The 20,066-nt window shown below is 41.9% G+C and overlaps 1 protein-coding gene and 1 long non-coding RNA gene across 4 annotated transcripts in view; one reads left to right on the forward strand and one right to left on the reverse strand.

Annotated features, from left to right (window-relative positions):
- KCNN2 (potassium calcium-activated channel subfamily N member 2) overlaps window positions 1-20,066 on the forward strand; it is a 515,917-nt gene that overhangs the window by 342,372 nt on the left and 153,479 nt on the right. For all 3 annotated transcript variants that reach the window (XM_027552617.1, XM_027552615.1, XM_027552616.1), the window contains 3 exons: window positions 5,353-5,557; window positions 6,392-7,680; window positions 8,275-8,370. In XM_027552617.1, coding sequence (XP_027408418.1) covers window positions 5,536-5,557; window positions 6,392-7,680; window positions 8,275-8,370 — 1,407 coding nt within the window. In that variant the 5' untranslated portion in view covers window positions 5,353-5,535. The remainder of the gene's footprint in view (window positions 1-5,352; window positions 5,558-6,391; window positions 7,681-8,274; window positions 8,371-20,066) is intronic.
- On the reverse strand, window positions 5,095-6,385 carry LOC113899214. The gene is made up of 2 exons (XR_003512871.1): window positions 5,888-6,385; window positions 5,095-5,346 (listed from the first exon to the last, which is right to left on the reverse strand). It is a non-coding gene; the product is annotated as an uncharacterized LOC113899214 (long non-coding RNA).

Below are 20,066 nucleotides of genomic sequence, written 5' to 3' on the forward strand. Positions count from 1 at the left end.
AGGTCCATATAGTCAAGGCCATGGTTTTCTCAGTGGTCACGTATGGTTGTAAGAACTGGACCATAAAGAAGGCAGAATGATGAAGAATTGATGCCTTCCAACTGTGGTCTGGAGAAGACTCCTGAAAGTCCATTGGACAGCAAGGAGATCAAACCAGTCAAACTTCAGGGAAATCAACCCTGTATACTCATTAGAAGGACTGATGCTGAAGCTGAAGCTCCAGTATTTTGGTCATCTGATGCAAAGAACTGACTCATTGAAAAAAGTCTCTAATGTTGGGAAAGATTGAGGGCAGAAGGAGAAGAGGGCATCAGAGGATGATATGGCTGGATGGTATTACCGATGCAATAGACATGAATTTGGGCAAACTTCGGGAGATCATGAGGGACAGGAAGGCCTGGCATGCTGCCATCCATGGGGTTGCAAAGAGTCGGACATGAGTGAGCAACTGAACTGAACTGATATTCAATATGATTGGATTTTGTTGAGAATTTTGCATCTGTGTTCATAAATAATATGAGTCTTTAGATTTCTTTTCTTGGGATGTCCCTAAGTTCAATAATCTTATTTATTTATTTTTTTTCTTGTCAGCTCAAATCTGTTGAGCCCCTCTTGTGAATTCTTCATTTTGGTTATTGTACTCTTCAACTCCAGAATTTCCATTTTATTTTTTAAAATAATTTATATCTCTTTAGTGGCATTTGCTGTTTGATGAGTCATTCCCATCATACCTCCCTTTAGCCGTTCTTTAATTATGATACAGCACTGGGCTTGTGAACCATGCTTGTTCACTACATTTGTCAACAGAGTTTTTTGAACTATTGAGACAGGAATGATCACTTCCCTCTAAATAACATGGCTGTGTATATGAAACCTAGAACTGCTACAGCCGTTTTACCTACCATAAGGTAAATTAGTTTGACCAATATATATGGAAGAGAACAATGACATGAAAACACCTGAGGAAAGTTGCTGGAACCCTGATGAAGTCTTAAGCTCTGAAACAAACAGAACTGGCATATTCCGTAATTATGATATTTTCAGTTATTAGAGCCAAGAAATACCCAGAAGAACTGACAGCCAGTCCTGCTAGATCCCTGCAGGACTGCAGACAAGTTCCTCTAGGCCATAGGGCAAGGAGCTTGAGCCTCTTTCCTCTCCCTTATTATGTAAAAAGACAAAATGGACTCTGTTAATGAGAATAAGTAGTCTTAATTGGCCTTCAGTTTTTACTGTGAATGTTGCCAAAAATGAGAAATGCCAAGGGTGCCAGCAAAGTCAGCAGAATACTGTATCTGAAGAGACTAGGACCTGTATTTTTTAATATTTTTTAATTGGGCACCTTGGACCTGCATACATACAGCACTGCGGTTTTATCCAGTCTTGTATTTGAGCCTCATGAATTATTCTGTTGATCAAATGAAGTTAACAAAATGACAGTAGTTGAGAATCTCAGAATCCCGATCAAGCCAGGGAGGACATGTCCATGAGGTCATTCAAAGACAGGCATGGTAATAACCAGCTACTACTCTCTGTTCCTTGACTTTTAGTGGGGTGCCAGCCAGTATGAGCAGATAGAGTCAACAGGTTATCCTTCTACTCTGCAGGAAAGGCTACAAGGGTGTTAAACTGACTCACCACACAGATTGAGAAGACTGTACTTGAGGGTTACCTTTTTCTTGCTACTCAGTAACTGCACGACCTGGGGTAGCCCAGGCACCACATTTCAGGATTATCCTTACCTGTAAAGCAGAAGTGATCATAAAAACTGCCTTGCCTTGGGGTAAGGGTGCTTGAGAGATGAAAATAAAATAACACATGAGAAACTGCTTTATAAACTAGAATGTGCTATTCAATAAGTCTTTTTTATGACTTGGTAGCTCAAATATGTGTTTCTAGTTGCCCAGGTATATCTGTATAATCTATAGACTATTTTTAAAGGACTTATCACAGTCAATAATTTCAACCTGTTCACCTATTTAATTATGTAACATCATTCAATTATACTAGCAAAACTAGTATAGCTTCTTTTGTTTTTTGCTGCACAGCTGAGACTTTTATAGATATGGTGATTAGCTGAGACATGGTAGGAAGCAAGGATGAGGGTAAAACAAATTTGGAAATGTTAAGATATTAATAAATAAGTCCTAAGAGTATAATTAATCCCTGAATAATAGTGGTATTACTAAAAATTAACAAGACTATCACCAATAAGCTCATTCAGGTCTTGATACTTTCTAATAATAATGTGGGACCATAAAGAATATAATACATAAAGATATTTTACTGTTTTCTTCAAATGTACATTTCTTATGAATTGAGAACAGTATGTGGTTCAAAAATAAGTGTTTTTTAATGAAATGTGTCAGTAAACAAAGAATTGTTGTGCTGAGAGAACAACTCTGATATTTTCCCAAGTCCCCATTTGCATCAAATGCTAAGCAAACTAAGTGGAAAGAGGCTGTGGCTTGTTACAACTTTTGTGGTTGGCACCGTCAAATAACTTACTCACCCAGGCAAAGACAAAGAAAAATCTCAGAAAAACACTTACTTTGTAGGTCGAAGAATCTCTCAGAGCACTCAATGTGGCAAACAGATGCCCTGGTGCCTGCATCAGCTGTTCTGACAGCCTTTTCAAATAGACCAGAAATATCGAAATTCAAGAGTCCTGCTTTTTATAAGAAACAGAGATAGCATAGACTAGTAATTCCTGTGAAAAAGAGAATTAAAAAAAAGAAAACAAACTGTTGGCATAATATATATCTGCATAAAGTAAAGGATTAAGTGCAGATGACCTGAAGCTTTGTCCCAAGCCCCCGTGGTCTGGGAAAATCATCCTTCTAAGACCGTTAGTAAGTGTTTGTGGAGTGCTTTGGGAGTGTTATATGTATGTGTCTGTTCACCAGCTTGGAATACAACAAATAAGAAAAAGCAATCTTTCTAACCCATCAAGGTTAAAAAAAAAAAAAGGTAATTTTTATAAGAACATGACACTAGAAAATAAAGGGCATTAAAATGATAGGATTTGAAATGTATTTTGTGGATGAGTATGACCTCTGGTGTTAAACTAGAGAAATTTCCAGCACTTATGCATCTTAATGACAGAAAGAGAAGCAAATGCAACTTTCCAAGAGCTTATTATTGGAGGTTGCAAGCCCTTGTATTGTGACCTTGCTTTCAACCTCTTTTTATTTCCTCCCTCTCTCTTTCCCTCCTCAGTCTCACAAATAAAAATGAGTATTTACTATGTGTGAAGTACTGTCCATGGAAAGAATATTATCTTTGTTGTTCTAACTACTTAACTTTACATGGTACATCTATAATCTCATATAGGGAGAAAAATAGCAAAATGATGGTAAACTATATGAAAAGTTTACATACAAGCTTGAAATCGGTTTGTTAATTTTACAACGAAAAGAGGCTAATGAAAAGAACTCCTTAAATGTGCCCCTGTCATAACCCAATAGTGTAAAATGTCCTAAACAATAATGTTATGAGGATTCAGACTAAAACAGAAACTTACTGTGAGATCTTGTCATTTTTCATCATCATACTGATAGTGGATGATCATACTCTCCAATGCAGATGTTTATTACCAAGAAGATTTTTTGATTGTGTGTGATAGATGATTCCTTGAAACAGAAAGATGATAAATATCTGACTCTTACTTTCATTTCTCTCCAATCACAGTGGATTTCATATTATTTCATGAGCTTCTGCAAGGTGCTGGCTAAGTGGAAGCACTGATCATTTGGTTCCTTATGTTATGTGCCAAATCTCCATTTCTTTCTTACCTTGTGCATCCTTTCCTCCCAACCCTCCTTAAATCTCAACAGTCTTTGTTTCTACATGATTAAAGGGACTGCACCTAGTCTTGTACTAGACAAAATATACAACATTTATTTCCCTGTTATTTTGTTTGTAGAACTTATTTGAAGCTTTGAGTTTGCTATATGAGAAAGTCAGTTTGACCACAAAAGATGCAGATATTGTTGTTTTTTTTTTTGGCAGTCATTTTTAAAACAACATTTTAATAACTCTAGAACCTTATATCTAAATCTTTAACAGTTTAGTGTGGTAGCAATTATTATATTTGGAGAGGGTATTGATGTAGTCTTTCAGTTAAATTTACAAAAGGCTAATGAGAGTATTAATTTACCATGATAAATATATTTGATGTATTTAGATTTGGAAGGATGAATCAAACTTTTTCACTTAATCAGCTGTGGGTAACAACTAGAAGAAGGTCATATAATTCATTACAAAGTGAAAATAAATGTATTATGAATTTTGTGCTTGAGTTGAATTTTACTTCACACCAGAAGGTGAAAAAATTTTAATTTGGAAGCTTTTGTTGTAATTTCAAATTACTTGTTAGAATTGTTTTTAAAAGTCATGCTCACCACACAATTCATGCATATCTACTCAGCTACCCCAAAGATTCTATGAGCTTAATAATTCTAAATGTGTTATTGAATTGCAAAAAATCATAATAGAATATAAAAATAAAATGCTGTCTCCAGCTTTTAGCCATTCAAATTCTATTCTTGACCAAGACTACTGAGAAATGCACGTTCTCTGGGACTAAAAGCAACTCTTTACTTTTTTTTTTTTTCTCCTGGATTTGTTTGCTTGGATGCACAAAAAAATTTTTAAATTGTTTTAACTCATGTCCAAAGGATATCCTAAAATGAATTATTCACTCCATAGCATTGAAACACATACACTCTCTTAGGAGCAGGTACCTTGTAAGCAACTTTAGGGTAGCTGCCGAGTAGAATATCAAGAAACTGGATCCAGCTGAGAATTTCAATTACCTAATGAAGGTGATCCGCTTTCACTTTAATTTCTTGGTCAGTTTAACTCTTTATAACGTCTATCATAAAAATCATGCTTTAAAATCACAATTTAAAAAGTAAATATTCAACTGGCCAGTGTATTTCATTCCATTTTCTGGAAATGGGGATCTCGATTTACAAAGAAATACAAACGACAAAGACGTAAGATGGAGCAGTAACAAAGAACCCTTGAAAGGTTCCCTTGCCGCTTTGTTAGTGCAATGTATCGCCTAAAAGGAAAACACATCACAGGAAATTTGTGAGACACAAAACGTAATTTTTATTGGTTTATTAGCAAATAAATATTATACCTAACTAGAGCAAAACTCCAGTACTGTCCTCAAGCAACTATTATTCAGCCCGAGTTCTCATTGTTAATAATTTCCCAGCCAGCGTGTGACTGACGGGGTGAATCAGCCCACGCCAGCCCCTCTCCATCCTCCGCTGCAGTCAGGCACAGAAGATGCTCGGTGTCGCGCATCAGTGATCCGCCTTTGCTTTGTCTGTGCTGCAGGTGGAGAGGAGGAAGAGGAACAGAAGACGAGCTGGTGGTGGCTGGCGGTCGCTGAGCATCCCCCAAGACCCTCAAGCAAGCGTCTTCTCCAAGGCAGGAAAAGCCCACGGACCTATCCACTGGGGTGGCCAGAGGGCCTGAGCGCGTAACCCAGGACCCGGCGGCCGGGGGCGCCAGCCCCTCATGTTCCGCAGAAGGCGCAAATGTGAGCGGCGGTAGCTGGGAAAGCCCTCCACCCCCGCCAGGGGGACCCGGGAAGCCCAATCCAGCTCCTCGCGAGGACGGAGGGGATCCCCTCCTCCGGCCCCGCCCCCATCCTCCCCTGCCCAGGCGCCGAGGCGGTTAACCCTTGCTGCGCCGCAGCGCACTAGGGCGAGAGCGCCGCGCAGCCTATCCCGACTACTAGGCGCCGAAGCCCAGCGGCGGGGGAAGATTAGGGCTCGAGGGCCGCTTGGATCTCGCCGCGGCCAACCTGGGGCTCAGGCGCCGGGGTTCTCACCAAGCCCTGCTGCACTGGCTCAGCTAGCCATCAAACCTTTTCTCTCCATAGTGGGTGTCCCCACAGTTATTTGGCGGGTGGCTGGCATCCCACTCTCAGTAGGACAATCAGGGAGACGTAGGCGTGGGGCGAGGGGGCTGTTGCTCCGCAGCTCTTAAGAGGCGTGCATGCCGGTGAAGGAGTGGCCCCGGGTTCCGCACCGTTCCCTCGCCTGACGCCCTGGCTGGGGTGGCCCAACGTGCTGCAGTGCCCGGGCAAGTGATCGAGACTGCACGTCCGGCAACAGTTAGGGGGGCTGTGGCGCGGGAAGGAGGGACGCCCCTACCTTTTCCCCCTCTCACTGCAAACCCGCTGCACTCCCCAGCCCTCGGGGCTCAAGGGTAGTCCCCGATCATCAGCAAGTGGAACCCTCGCCCTCCCCCTGTCCTAGCCTGAGGACCCTAGGGTTTTCATCCTGCAGATTCCCCCCTCCCCATCTCTCTCTCACACACACATGCTCCCCTAAACCTCGCGCCGCAAACTCGGTCTTGGTCCCCGCAGGTGATGTCATGCCCATTGTTTTGGTGCGCCCGACCAATCGGACTCGCCGCCTGGATTCTACCGGAGCCGGCATGGGCCCTTCCTCGCACCAGCAGCAGGAGTCTCCGCTCCCGACCATAACGCATTGCGCAGGGTGCACCACCGCCTGGTCTCCCTGCAGCTTTAACAGCCCTGACATGGAAACCCCATTGCAGTTCCAGCGCGGCTTCTTCTCGGAGCAGCCGCCGCCGCCGCGCTCCTCGCACCTGCATTGCCAGCAGCAGCAGCAGAGCCAGGACAAGCCGTGCGCGCCCTTCGCGTCCCTCCCGCACCCTCACCACCACCCGCACCTCGCGCACCAGCAGCCGGGCAGCGGCGGCAGCAGCCCATGCCTCCGGTGCAACAGCTGCGCCTCCTCCGGTGCCCCGGGGGCGGGGGCGGGGGATAACCTGTCCCTGCTGCTCCGTACCTCCTCGCCCGGCGGCGGCGCCTTCCGGACCCGCACTTCCTCGCCGCTGTCGGGCTCGTCGTGCTGCTGCTGCTGCTCGTCGCGCCGGGGCAGCCAGCTCAATGTGAGCGAGCTGACGCCGTCCAGCCATGCCAGTGCGCTCCGGCAGCAGTACGCGCAACAGCCAGCGTCCGCCTCCCAGCACCACCAGTGCCACAGCCTGCAGCCCGCCGCCAGCCCCACGGGCAGCCTCGGCAGCCTGGGCTCCGGGCCCCCGCTCTCGCACTACCACCACCACCCGCACCCGGCGCACCACCAGCACCACCAGCCCCAGGCGCGCCGCGAGAGCAACCCCTTCACCGAAATAGCCATGAGCAGCTGTAGGTACAACGGGGGCGTCATGCGGCCGCTCAGCAACTTGAGCGCGTCCCGCCGGAACCTGCACGAGATGGACTCCGAGGCGCAGCCCCTACAGCCCCCGATGTCTGTCGGAGGAGGTGGCGGCGCGTCCTCCCCGTCTGCTGCCGCGGCCGCCGCCGCTTCGTCCTCAGCCCCGGAGATCGTGGTATCCAAGCCGGAGCACAACAACTCCAATAACCTGGCGCTCTACGGAGCCGGCGGCGGCGGCGGCAGCACTGGAGGAGGTGGTGGTGGTGGCGGCGGCGGCGGCAGCGGGCATGGCAGCAGCAGTGGCACCAAGTCCAGCAAAAAGAAGAACCAGAACATCGGCTACAAGCTGGGCCACCGGCGCGCCCTGTTCGAGAAGCGCAAGCGGCTCAGCGACTATGCGCTCATCTTTGGCATGTTCGGCATCGTGGTTATGGTCATCGAGACCGAGCTGTCGTGGGGCGCCTACGACAAGGTAGGTGCTCGAGCCCTTTGCCCACAGTTCCCGGGCCGCAAAGCTGGACGCCTCGTGGTTGGGGCGGTCGCTGGCGGGAACTCTCTGCCTGCGGGTCCCTAGCTTTCCCCTGACGATCGGAGATGTCCGCCGCGAGGACGAGTGCCACTCCGACTCGCACCCTTAACCCTAGTCTGGAGAGGAAGCTTTTCCGCGCGCAGCCAAAGTTCTGGAGGGAGTGAATGCCCCGTCAGTTTGGGTATTTTAAAGAAGTGATTTCAGGACTCCTTGGGGGAAAGCATGCTTTATTTCTCTCCTGAGGCTCACGATTTAGGAGGTCTCTTTCAAACCCGAAGGCTTAAACTCAAAGCTAATTTCCTCATGGATTTCATTTCGAGAGCCACAAGCTGCACTAGGGTCCGTGTAGTTGCGGCCCCCGCTGCTGCTTGGCCTTCCCTGATCTCCTCACTTTCCTGACGGATCACAGAGCCAAAACAGGTGCCCCTACCTCCATCCTCCCCCTGGGAGCTCAGATCCAATTGCTGGGGATTGGCCGACCCCTCCCAGGGCTTAAAAAGTGCTTCTTTTAAAAAAGTGCTTCTGTCTTTGTTGCAGGCGTCACTGTATTCCTTAGCTCTGAAATGCCTTATCAGTCTCTCCACGATCATCCTGCTTGGTCTGATCATCGTTTACCACGCCAGGGAAATACAGGTAACTTACTGCTCTACTGTTTATGAATGACCCCAACGTGGGGAAGTGCAAGGCAGCAGATGCTTTTCCAAGCTCTCCTGTCCTTGCCTGAGGTTACAGAAGACACATGCTGTGTTCTTACCTTAGCACCTGACCTGTTCTTTCAAGAAGTTGAAAGCAAAACAGTGCAGCATATAAATACACAGTAGTTTCCAGGATGTATTTGTTAAACCTCAGATTCCTCCCCGCCTCCTTCTTCTTTAGGTAGGTCCACTTCTCCATGACTGTCATTGCATATGCTTTCCTTAAGGCCAGTTAAGCACTAGCCTTAATCTGTAGGGTAGATGAGTATTCTCCTTTAATACACATTTAACAAGATGGATGGGTCATTAGGGAAGATTGTGCCTGTCTGTATCACCTTCCATACCAACTGTAGCTTAAAAAAGAAGAGAGTCCTGGGATATTCCTCGCTAATGTGCATTAATAAGGCAAGAGGAGAATTCTAACCTTTTCTATATCTTACCCTAACATTAGAGAAAGAAGAATCTGTTGTGAATTTAGAATACAAATTCTGTATATCTGGTAGTTTGGTAGATTTTTAGGTACATTTATTATTTAAAATGTCACTTAAGAGCAAAGGCCACTGCCCTTGTGAGTGGACTTCTTAGGAAAATGTTTGTCTAAATGCAGCCAGGAACTCTGTTGTTAGATATGACCAATAACTGGCAATTTCAGAATATTTGATCTAAAATTCATGGGTCACCTTTAGGATTTTTACTTTGCTGTAGCTTTCGGTCAACAGCATACTAAAGTTAGTGAATAAAATAACTAGAGTTTTCAAAAATTTAGAAAGATTGGGATTTTCCAGTTTACGATTTACACTAATATATACTTTCTGGTTTTTTTTATTAGCTGTTATTTATTTGGCCAAACTATTAAACTCTTGAATTTAGGGTGCTTTCCATTAGGAGTTGCCATTAAATTTAAATTATATTTAATTAATTATAAGTTAAATTAATTTTAAGTTAGTAATTCACAAAGACAGTAGAAGAAACCCATTTTAACTACTACCCAGGCAAAATAAAGATACACTTGATCCCACATGATGATGGAAAAATTACATAAGCATGCTTTCAAATTTGCAAAGACTTTGAAAATTGTGAAATTGAAGGATTAAGGATAGAGAAGGAGAATTAGAAGGAGTAAGAATATCTAGAGGTAAGTAATAAGACTGCACTAGCCAAAGAAGGCAAGCACATTTGAACTCTAAAATTTGAATAATTTACACAGGTCCATCTTTAATTCAACACTAGTGATCATGGGCTTTTGAGATTCTTTGAATATTTTAAAGTAATACTAAAATGTAACTTACACATAAGAGTATCTTTTCATTTTGACTAGAAGGAAAATGCTTGAGGCTGGGGAACGAACTAGGTCTAATGGCCGTTTGACTTGGTTTACCAGATGAGAAGCCTGTGATCAGAAGAGGTGACCTGCCTGCCAGATGCCACAGCTAGACAGTACAGAGCCTGACTGCCCTGTTCCGCTAGCCCCCACCCATCATGCTTCCCGCTGCGCTCTGCTACTGCGTGTCAGGAGCCCGGAAACATGACATGTCTGTCTGTGTTTCCTCTCTAAATCCAAAAGTTTGATATTTGAATTGGGATAAACTTACAAGATTTTTCCAAAATCTTCATAGGTATTTATGAAAGTCAAGTAGCTTAATTTTTTTTTTTTTTTTTTTTTAAGACTAGTGCAGTTTTACTTAATCTATGTTGGAAAGAGACCTAGCTGTTTTTTTTTTTTTTTTTTTTTTTTTGGTGTTTGGGTTTTTTTACTTAGACATCAGCTTTCAGATTATTCCTATTCCTTCTGAAAAACACACAGCTGAACAGACACTCATGGTGAAGAACATCTGGTGGTGTTAATATCAAGAACAAACTGTCTTCCTGAAAGCACTCATTTTTTATTGGGAAATTATTTTGAAATAACTTATAAGAGTTTGAGAGCTCCAAACACTGGCCGGATGTTAATTATGTGTTGTAAAAAAATTTTGATCATATTTGATAACACTGTTGAAACTTAAAGTAATACAAATAAAATAAACCATATTTTTAAAAATCACTTTACACTTGAAAGAATTCCACTCCTGGCTAATTTTGAGGATAATTTCTGTTATACAAATGCATAGATATATTGATTAGAGTATGTATATAGCACAGGTGTTAAAAATGAAGACATGAATGCTGCACCTAAGGATTATAAGCACAGTGAACCTCTTTACTGCTGTGGCAGCATAAATATCACAAAAAGTTAGATTTTTTAAAAATTGGTGATGCATGGTTTCTACCAAACCAACCACACTTAAGATCAAATTAGATGCTCGGGTGATATCATTTAGTTGTTTGGATATAGCTATTACTGTTTAATCTTGAGAGATTTTTTTCCTCCAGCTAAAGTTACAAATTTTATCTGAGCTGCATTTTTTAAAAAAAATATATAAAATGGAAAAGGACAAAATAAATATGGAGACCCTGAGCTAGAAATCAAGAACCACAAAAGTGTGTTCTAATTCAACCAGAGAGTAGAGTCAGTGATTGCTTCTGAAATACTTCACTCTGAAACACAGTGAAGTCAAGTGCACAGGCTAATGTATCCATGTGTGGAAAGTGGTGAAGTGTGCCCTTTTTAACTTACTGATGTCATTGGTATAGATGTACTTCTTTCATAAGTTTTAAGCAAATATGTACTTCTCAGTTTATTATTAAGAATCCCAAGTATATTGATTAGCTTTGAGTTAAAGAACTCACTGTAGGGGTCATGCCACCATTCAAAGCATGTTCCTGGACATAGCATTCAGTCTTACGTGACACTTAATCTTTTTCTTGTTAGCACAGCAGTATGTTGGTTGGGTAGTGAGAGCTAGCTAGTATGGGTTTTTGGTGCATGGTAGGATTTCTCACTGCACTCAGAAAAAGTCAGTGTTAAAGCCTGTCCACTAGAACTTCTTTTGCAAAGCTTGGGGAGGCCCTGACATTTCCATGAAGAACCTTGGAAAGCAAGTCAGTGTGACCTTTTATAAAACGTTTATAAACAGTCTGTCAAAATTAGATGGTTCAGGTGAGTCATGGATGGAAGTGGTTGAATTAAAATAGTGTGATAGGGAGGCTTTGTAAGGACTTAGCTCAGTACATTGCAGCTTTGCTGTCATTTTTCAGTACCACAGACAGCTCAGTGCACCAGCTCAATGCATAGTCTGCTCATTTCACTAATTACTTTTACACCCCTGCCCACAAACAAAAATGAAGTCACTCTTTGGGGGTGGGTGGGTCAGAATGCTTATGTAAAATCAGGTTTAGCGGGGCACATTATCAGCCAAGTAGATGTTGCTGCTGCTGCTAAGTCACTTCAGTCGTGTCCGACTCTGTGCGACCCCATAGACGGCAGCCCACTCGGTTCCCCCGTCCCTGGGATTCTCCAGGCAAGAACACTGGAGTGGGTTGCCGTTTCCTTCTCCAATAAGTAGATGTTAGGTTTTCTCAAATAGATATTTGACTTTCCTATATTCAGCAGCAAAATTTAAAAATTATGAATTGATATGTAAAATAAATTTTAGCAAATGCCTTTTGTTGCAATCTTCTGACAAAGAAAAAGTACTATGGGGATTGTTTTATACACTTTGGAAAGGTCACCTAATACTAAATAAGTAGCTTCCTCATCTCAAGTACAAGATCAAATAATAGGGAAAACAGAGGCATGATTTCCTGTGACTTTTCTTTTTCTTGCCCTTCTTCTTTGATGGAATAAGAACAAAACAATGCTCAAATGCTCTTTAAGATCTTTAATATCAAATAAGTTGAATGTAGATTTCACTTTATCTTTTCAACTTTAGTGTAGTTGAGTTTCTCTTGTGAAAGGAATTTTAGTTGAAAGAACGATTTAGTATTTTTGAGACAGGCAAATACAAGATTGGGAAGAAAGCATCTTGGACGATCTTTCTGGTTCTTACAAGATGTGGCAAAATGGAGTGTACTATACTTAAAAGTTGAAAACACTTTTGTTTCCTTGATTTTGTTTTGGTAATATAGTTATATAATAAAGAGGACTAGAGAAAACACTGATTTTTCTTTGGTATCTTTTGCAGTAGAGTAACTATGCATTCTTCTTCAAATTAGCTTTTCAGAGATGGATGCTATAGATCTAAAACTGGAAAGGCAAAAATTAAAATTTCTTTATACTCGTGCATGTAGGCCACACAAAGGAGAAAGGAGTGACTGAGAACAGGAACTTTAACAAACTCTGAAGGCTCCTGGACTGGTTGGGGAGGGATGGTTAAGTGTCCACTGAGTAGATTGTGGCTCCCCTGTGGAGGGGGCGGGGGAAGGATGCTTGCTTTTGTATTCCTGCAGAGAGCAACTAGATACTTCCAGACTATACAGAAAATGCTGCATATAGTTGCTATTCTTGTGAGTAAAATAATAGTAAATAAATATACATAGTAAAAATAACTGGTACAGAAGAGCTTAAAATAAATATGATAGTCACATTCTCAGTCCTGTTTTTCATAAACAACCACTTTTAAATTTCTCATGCATTTCTCCAGAATCTTAAATAATGAATATTTACTTGTGTTGAGAGACACGCACAGGGCTTCCCTTCGTGACTCAGCAGAAAAGAACCCACCTGCCAATACAGGAGACTCAGGTTTGATCCCTGGGTCAGAAGGATCCCCGGGAAAAGGAAATGGCAGTCCACTCCAGTATTCTTGCCTGGACAGAGGAGCCTGGCTACAAGTCCATGGGATTGCCAAAAAGTTGGACACCACTTAGCAACTCAACACCAACAGAGACACACGTGCTCTGCTTTCATTGCTGATATATTTTAGTTTTCTTCATCAGCACGTGGAGGCCTGTCTCAGCCTTTTTCCGCTGTTTATTACCCCATTGTATGGATACACTGTGCCTTACTGACAGGCCTTTGGCGTTTTCTAGGCTTTTGCTATTATAAGCCATAATAAAACATACATGCTTATTTTAATCTGCTAATTAGAGAATGCACATATGATAAATGTCCAGCAGACAGATTGTTAAGTAGAAGGGAGTTTGTATTGTAAATGGAAAGGTACTGCTCCCCAATCCTTTAGAAAGATCTTCAGAGTTTTCATTCTCTGCTTCCCCACACATTATTTCCCCACAACATTGTTTACATTGAATGTTATAAAAAGGAATTTTAAATAACTTTGGATTTGCAAAGTTTACTATGTTCTTGAAAAATATTTTTTGTGAAAAATTCCTTAAGGACAAAGCTCACGGTCTCATAGGGTTATTTGCAACATTTTGCAGTGTCTAGTGGTACGTTATTGAATCCTCTGACAAACTGGCCAATCCTTGTAAAGTTACCATCAGAAGCAAATATTTGCCAAATTTGTTTTTTTTTTTTTTTTTAACTTAAACTTTGGAGATAAAAGAAGGTGAAAGAGTAGAAGGAATGGTCTTCAAGTTGTCCTTCGATCTCTCCCATATCTATAAGGTGGAGAAACATTAACTCATTTTAATACTGAAAGGCTGTGAGGTGGGTGCCTTGCTTATATCGCTTTGTGGTGTGGTGGGCAGCTCCGTGACCTCTGTCTGTACTGCCATCAGCTTCTGCCTCAGCTGTAATGAGACTCTGAGTCCCTCTGACTTCACGTATACCCTGTAGTAACGAAATCACTCAGGACTAATTTCCTCCACCTGCCCGTGTAAAGATCTCTGCATTATTAATGGATGTGACACTAAATAAAGCAATCCTGCTGTGTTTACAGAGCAGCATCACAAATGAATGAAGACTGGAACTTTAGGTTTACTGCAAGTGGGTTCGCTTGCTCTGCCAAGACGTTTCTGGGCCGTGTTTTTTTTCTGCTTGGTAAGAGGGCCACTGTGGGCTGTCATCGTCCCAAACCACATCTGGCAGGGTGGACAGAGGAAGCCGGCACTGATTTAACTTCAGGGAGTTACTTTTGGTCAGGGTATAAAGTGGTTTCATGAGGCTATTTTAGAGAGAATTTCTGCTCATTAGAAAATAATATGATGTTTGCTACTTGGGGAGTATATTTTTAACCTGAAACTCCTTTAGAATTCTCTTTTTAGAACTGGAAAGACCTGAAGTGTTATCTGGCCCAGGATCCCAGCCGGCATGCCATCTCAGATAAAAGTAGCCACCCCGTATCTGCCCGAACCCTCTCACCATGATGGTCAGTTTGTCAGTACAGGCTGGCCCATTGGCAGACAGCTCTTACTTTTAGGAAGGTTTTCCTTATGTTGGGGTGAAGTCTTCCCATATTCAACATTTAATAGTTTTTGAGCTCTGCTAATACAATGAGAAATAAGACAATCAGGTTCCTTCTCTCCTGGAACTGACATTCCATGCAGGCGGGCTAAGGAGAGAGACAAAAATTAAGGAAGAACATCCTTAGAAGTTGTGATAAGTTGTGTCATAAACCCCCATAAAAGGGACTGTGGTAGAAAATCATTAGGGGCCAACGGTTGTCATCAGATGGGGTGATTATGGGAGTATTCTCCAAGGAAATGACTTTTAAACCAAGATAGAAAGTAAAGGAAGTTATCAGTTACTGGCAGAGTCTGGAGGAAAAACCTTTTCCAAGTCCTAGTGACTGAAAAGGATTTCTTGCACTTACACAACTGAGAGCAAATCAGTGTAGTCCAGGCAAGGGGACAGTGGTACTGGGTGGTGTGAGGGTTGTTATACTGAAGGGTCCTGAGCCCATACTTTGTGATACCTTCTTCAAAGTGCATGAGACCATCATTGAAGCAAAGACAAGTCACAATCCAGCTTCCTGTTTAAACATATGTTTTGTTTGGTGGGGTGCGGCGGGGAGGCTCTGAGGAGATTGGTCTGGAGACCATTAGACTCTTAATCAACTCACATTGTAGAGATGATGCTCAGTTGGCTTGGTTAACAGCAGTGGAAATGAGGGGAAATGGTCTGGTTTGAGACCCAAGTTGGAGGAAGAATGGACGTTTTAGTGATTGGCTATGACAGGTGAGGGCAAGGGATGATGCAAAGATGATCCCCAGGGTTCTGGTTGGAGCATCTGAGTGTGTGATGCTGAAGGCGGAGGACTCACACCAAAGGGTAGGATGTGGAGTCAGGGTTGCTTCTGATGGAAGTGCTTCTGATTATACAAGAGAATCTTGAATTCAGAGGAAATGTATGGACTAGAAATTTAAGTTAGCAAGTAATCAGCATAGAGGCTATTTAAACCCATAGGAATAGATAAAATCACTGAGAGAAAATAGATGAGAGAAGAAGGTGGAGAGTGGATCAACCTCTGACATCTAGAGGTTTTGTGAAGGAGGAACTAAAGAAAAGAAATAAGAATGACTTGTCCTTGAGGTGGAGATGGGAGTGTTGGAAGGTGGGCACAACGCTGTGTACTGAACACTGTGAAGTCTGTTAATGTCGGGTAAAGAGGTGCCTTTGGGATTCGATGAGTTGAAGTCATCCCTGACTTTGATGAACAATTTCAGCAGAACAGTAGAAACAGAAACCAGACTGCAGTTTCCAGTATAACAGGCTAAGTCAATCCTCCCTGCAAAGAATTGCAGAACAAACATTTCAACGTTGGTTGCTGCTGCTAAGTCGCTTCAGTTGTGTCCGACTCTGTGAGACCCCATAGACGGCAGCCCACTAGGCTTCCCCGTCCCTGGGATTCTCCAGGCAAGAACACTGGAGTGGGTTGCCGTTTCCTTCTCCAATGCATGAAAGTGAAAAGTGAAAGTGAAGTCGCTCAGTCATGTCCGACTCTTAGCGATCCCATGGACTGCAGCCCACCAGGCTCCTCCGCCCATGGGATTTTCCAGGCAAGAGTACTGGAGTGGGGTGCCATTGCCTTAGGTCTCTTTAAATGCCTCCTATTTAAACAGTATCAATTCCTTTGAATATTCCTGATCACACTTAGGATGTCCCTGATCCTATCCTTCTGGACTTCGACTCTGTTTTGTTGAATTCCATCTTTGAATAAGAAGGTCAGAAATGTATTCAGTATTTTCAGGTAACATCTGCCAGTGAACTTGTTACCTCCCTTTGTCAAAAATGCTTCATTGTACCAACTGTTATTTCCTCTAAAATGGTCTTTGCTTCACACAAACTGTTGCCAAGTACACTTGTAGAATTGTTACTGAATTGAACGTATGGCTTTACATTTATTGACTCTGTTAAATAGCATCTTGGTTTCAGATGAGTGTTTCAGCCTGTCAGAATTCTTTGAACTGTAATTGTGATGTTTATTTGACACACACTTTATTTAGGTATGGAAAATGCTGTGTATGGATTGGTTATGGCATTGGCAAAACTCAAATCAGTGCTCAATTCTGTTCCAGAAACATGGTCAGTATTAGTGGCTGTCACCCCGCTTGCCCGCACTCACCTCTGCCCCTAGCTTCTCACTAGTCGTGACTTTGAAAAGCGTACCTGAGAAACGCATGCCCAAGGCATGAGTGAGCCACAGTCAGAGCTGAGAAGCAGGACCTTCTCTGCAGTTCGCCATCTGCTCAGCCGTGGTATTTGGTTCGGCCTTTCATGTCATAACAACTCTGTGGGCCCTGACTATAGGGCAGCCTACGTTTCTCAACAAGAATGTCATGAGGACTGTCAGATTCTGTGCTGAAATCCATGTATTCTGTGCTGATGATCAGCCAGTGTATTCATGATATCCAAGAAGGAAACAAGACTCATGGGCTTGTCATTTTAAGAATGAAAATATATTAGGCTTTATGACCAAATGCCTTTTCTCTTAAAAATTTTGATTTTCTCTCCAGATGATAAAATTAATAAATATTTATGTTAGAAAATCTATAAAACATAGATAATGTGAAAAGAATGCTAGTTTAATCTCACCACCCAGAGACAAGTATTATGATGATAGAATGTGTTTATATGAAGTACATGGACCTGATATTTGCTATATATTAGTATAAAGAAATTTATTGTTCTTTTCATGTAATTTTCTATTCATGTCCCCATGCCATTGGCTATTCCAGTTTTTTTGCATCATATGGTATATTCAGTTTAATCCTTTCCCTTATTTTTGGACACTTAAAAAAATTAGAAAGAAAAATCAAAAAGAACCTATTATAAATATTTATATAATAAATACTTTGCAAATGAATTTATATAAGGATGTCTAATGATTTCCTAAGGATAAATTTCCAAGGCAGTAATTACTTAAAGGATATTATTTAAGACAATTGAGAATTTGTCAAATTATCCTCCCAAAAGTTTATATCAGTTCGTTGATTTTGAAAGTACTTACAAACCGCTTCATTAAATATCTGATATAATTGTTTTCTGGAGTGTCTATGTTCACCTTACTGGGTTCATGTTTTGAGTACTGTCCTACTTTGTGAATCTAGAAATGTGCCTCCCTGGAGCCTCTTATAGCTTCTTATTTCTCCTTGATTTTGGTTTCTGAATCTTGGCTAACCAGGTTTGTCGAAGGGTAGTTGTGCTTGATAGAGTTTGTATAGAAATGATGCAAAAGCAGTATTGGAAGATAACTTTGTCCACAGATGTTCCCAATCCTTGTTATTCTAGGAAGCTGTGAAAACCATAATTTCCGAAATTGTTCTCTGCAAACTTCCCTGCTGAGCAAAGCATCAGACTCTCTTTTGAATTGTTTACTGTGTTTTGCAGCATCGTCCTGTGGCTTTGTGCACTGACTCTAAAGCCATCCGCCTGGGCTCACACCCAGCTCTGCCGCTGACTAGCAGTGTGACCTTGGGCATGCTACGTGGTCTCAGCGTGACCTTGGGCATGCTGCGTGGTCTCTCTGCACTTCGCTGTCCTTGTCTGTGAAATGGGGACTATAGAGTACTTCTCTCATCGGGTTGTTGTGAGAGTTGAGTGTGCCTGTGTGTGTAACTGTACACATATATATGTGTCACTTAGAACGCTGCCTGCTGTGTGCTGAAGGCTGTTTAGGTGTCACTGCTGGTCACTGTTAGCTGCTTTGGGGGTTGTCGGGGTGAAAGGGGAGGAATTGGAGCACAGCCTCCATGGGCTTTGGGAAACAGTGGTGATATTTTTTTCTTCTTTTTCAAGTCTTACAGGAGGGAACAGAAAGAAAAAGGTGTGCATTCAAAACAGGGTTCAGTAGTTTATTAACATTTAAACTCAAATAGCTGTTGTGTGTGTTCTTTTTTTAACAAAAGCTTTGCTCTCCATTAAGGACAGCCAATTTTTTTTTTAAACTGAGTTAGTTCAGATTCTCCCTGTGGGCAGGTTGGCCATCTGAGGAAGTAAGTGTACATTTTGGTTGTCAGGTTTCAGATCAGTAAACTAGTGTTAGAGTACTATGATGTCAGGCTCACCATTTTTACAAAAATAGCTGTTTTGCCTGTAAACCTACCATAGGTTTGGCTTCTCGCTGGAAGCAAGGTTCTGTGTGAGCTACATTAACTCCTTCAGGAACCCAGGTCACAGCTTGATGGCATCTCCATCTAATTAGGACCCTGGTGACTTAAAGAGTTAAGTACAGCACCCTGAAAAGTAAGCAAAGGGAATAATTTGTAATGGAAAATTCTGATAGGAAATCCCTGCTGAAAGGTTAAGAGGTAATAAACAACCAAAGGCATATGTAGAAAGGATTGTAATTGACAGCATTTCTGTCTGTATTCATTTGAAGGTTTATGATATATTTAAATCTTTTTTCTGGATTAGGTTTATCTCTGTTAAATTTTGTTTAGCATGCCACCACCCTCAACCATCGTGCTTGGAGTACATTGGTTGGAAATAATTGAGAAGAATTTTGTGTGTCAATATGACAAGTAATATCTCAAAATACTTGTTGTTCAGTGATTGGGTTTACTTTTATCAGATGGCTTATATCTCCCCTTCTGTTTCATTACCAATGACCATTACTTGCATCTGTATTATGCCTATCTCTCTTTGTGAACAATGAGTTAGTAATGTGTGTAGTATAGTGTTGGGTGAGTTTTCTTTTTCGCTTTTTGAGTTTGTGAAACACATGGGAATTTAGACATTATATACCTTAAACTGAACTGTGTCAAGGAATTGTAATAGCCAGTGTTTTACATCTGTAACTTGCCATGTGCTTTCTTGACTGTCTGAGCATTGTTACCTGGTTATGTATTTACCCATCGTGGTTATCCAGAAGGTATTAAGATGAGGTTTTTACAAAATAATCTGACTGTAGAAACCCTTACTGGTTTTATCCACTGAGGTGGTCTTCTATCAGAACATTTTGGTCTTCCAAGGAAATTGTGTGTAATATTTATATATTGGTTTTGACTCTAACATACTGAATTTGGGGAGGAGGCATTAAGCAGTGTAGTATGGTTGTCATGGTCTCGAGCAGTGCTTTTCTGAGGATAGTGTCTGCTGTCAAGAGGGTTAAAAATACACAGTGCTAATCCTTAAACTGCTTAAAGTTTTCATGAGTGGTCAAGGGAAATTGTATCCTAGTACTGGGTTTATTTTTAAGGTCACAGATTACTTAAAATATTGAAAAACAATAATTGGACTGAATATTTATTGAAATTGGATGCATATAAAATGATACAAAAGTGATGGCTGTGAGATTTATAATAGTTACCTCATGCGTTTTCACAGACATATCTAGTGCTTCTAGTCATATATTCAAGCAAAATTGTTGACTGAACACTTAATTTCATTTATTTGGATTTAATTATGAAATT

The sequence above is a fragment of the Bos indicus x Bos taurus genome, chromosome 10 (assembly GCF_003369695.1).
Source record: "Bos indicus x Bos taurus breed Angus x Brahman F1 hybrid chromosome 10, Bos_hybrid_MaternalHap_v2.0, whole genome shotgun sequence".
NCBI lineage: Eukaryota > Metazoa > Chordata > Mammalia > Artiodactyla > Bovidae > Bos > Bos indicus x Bos taurus.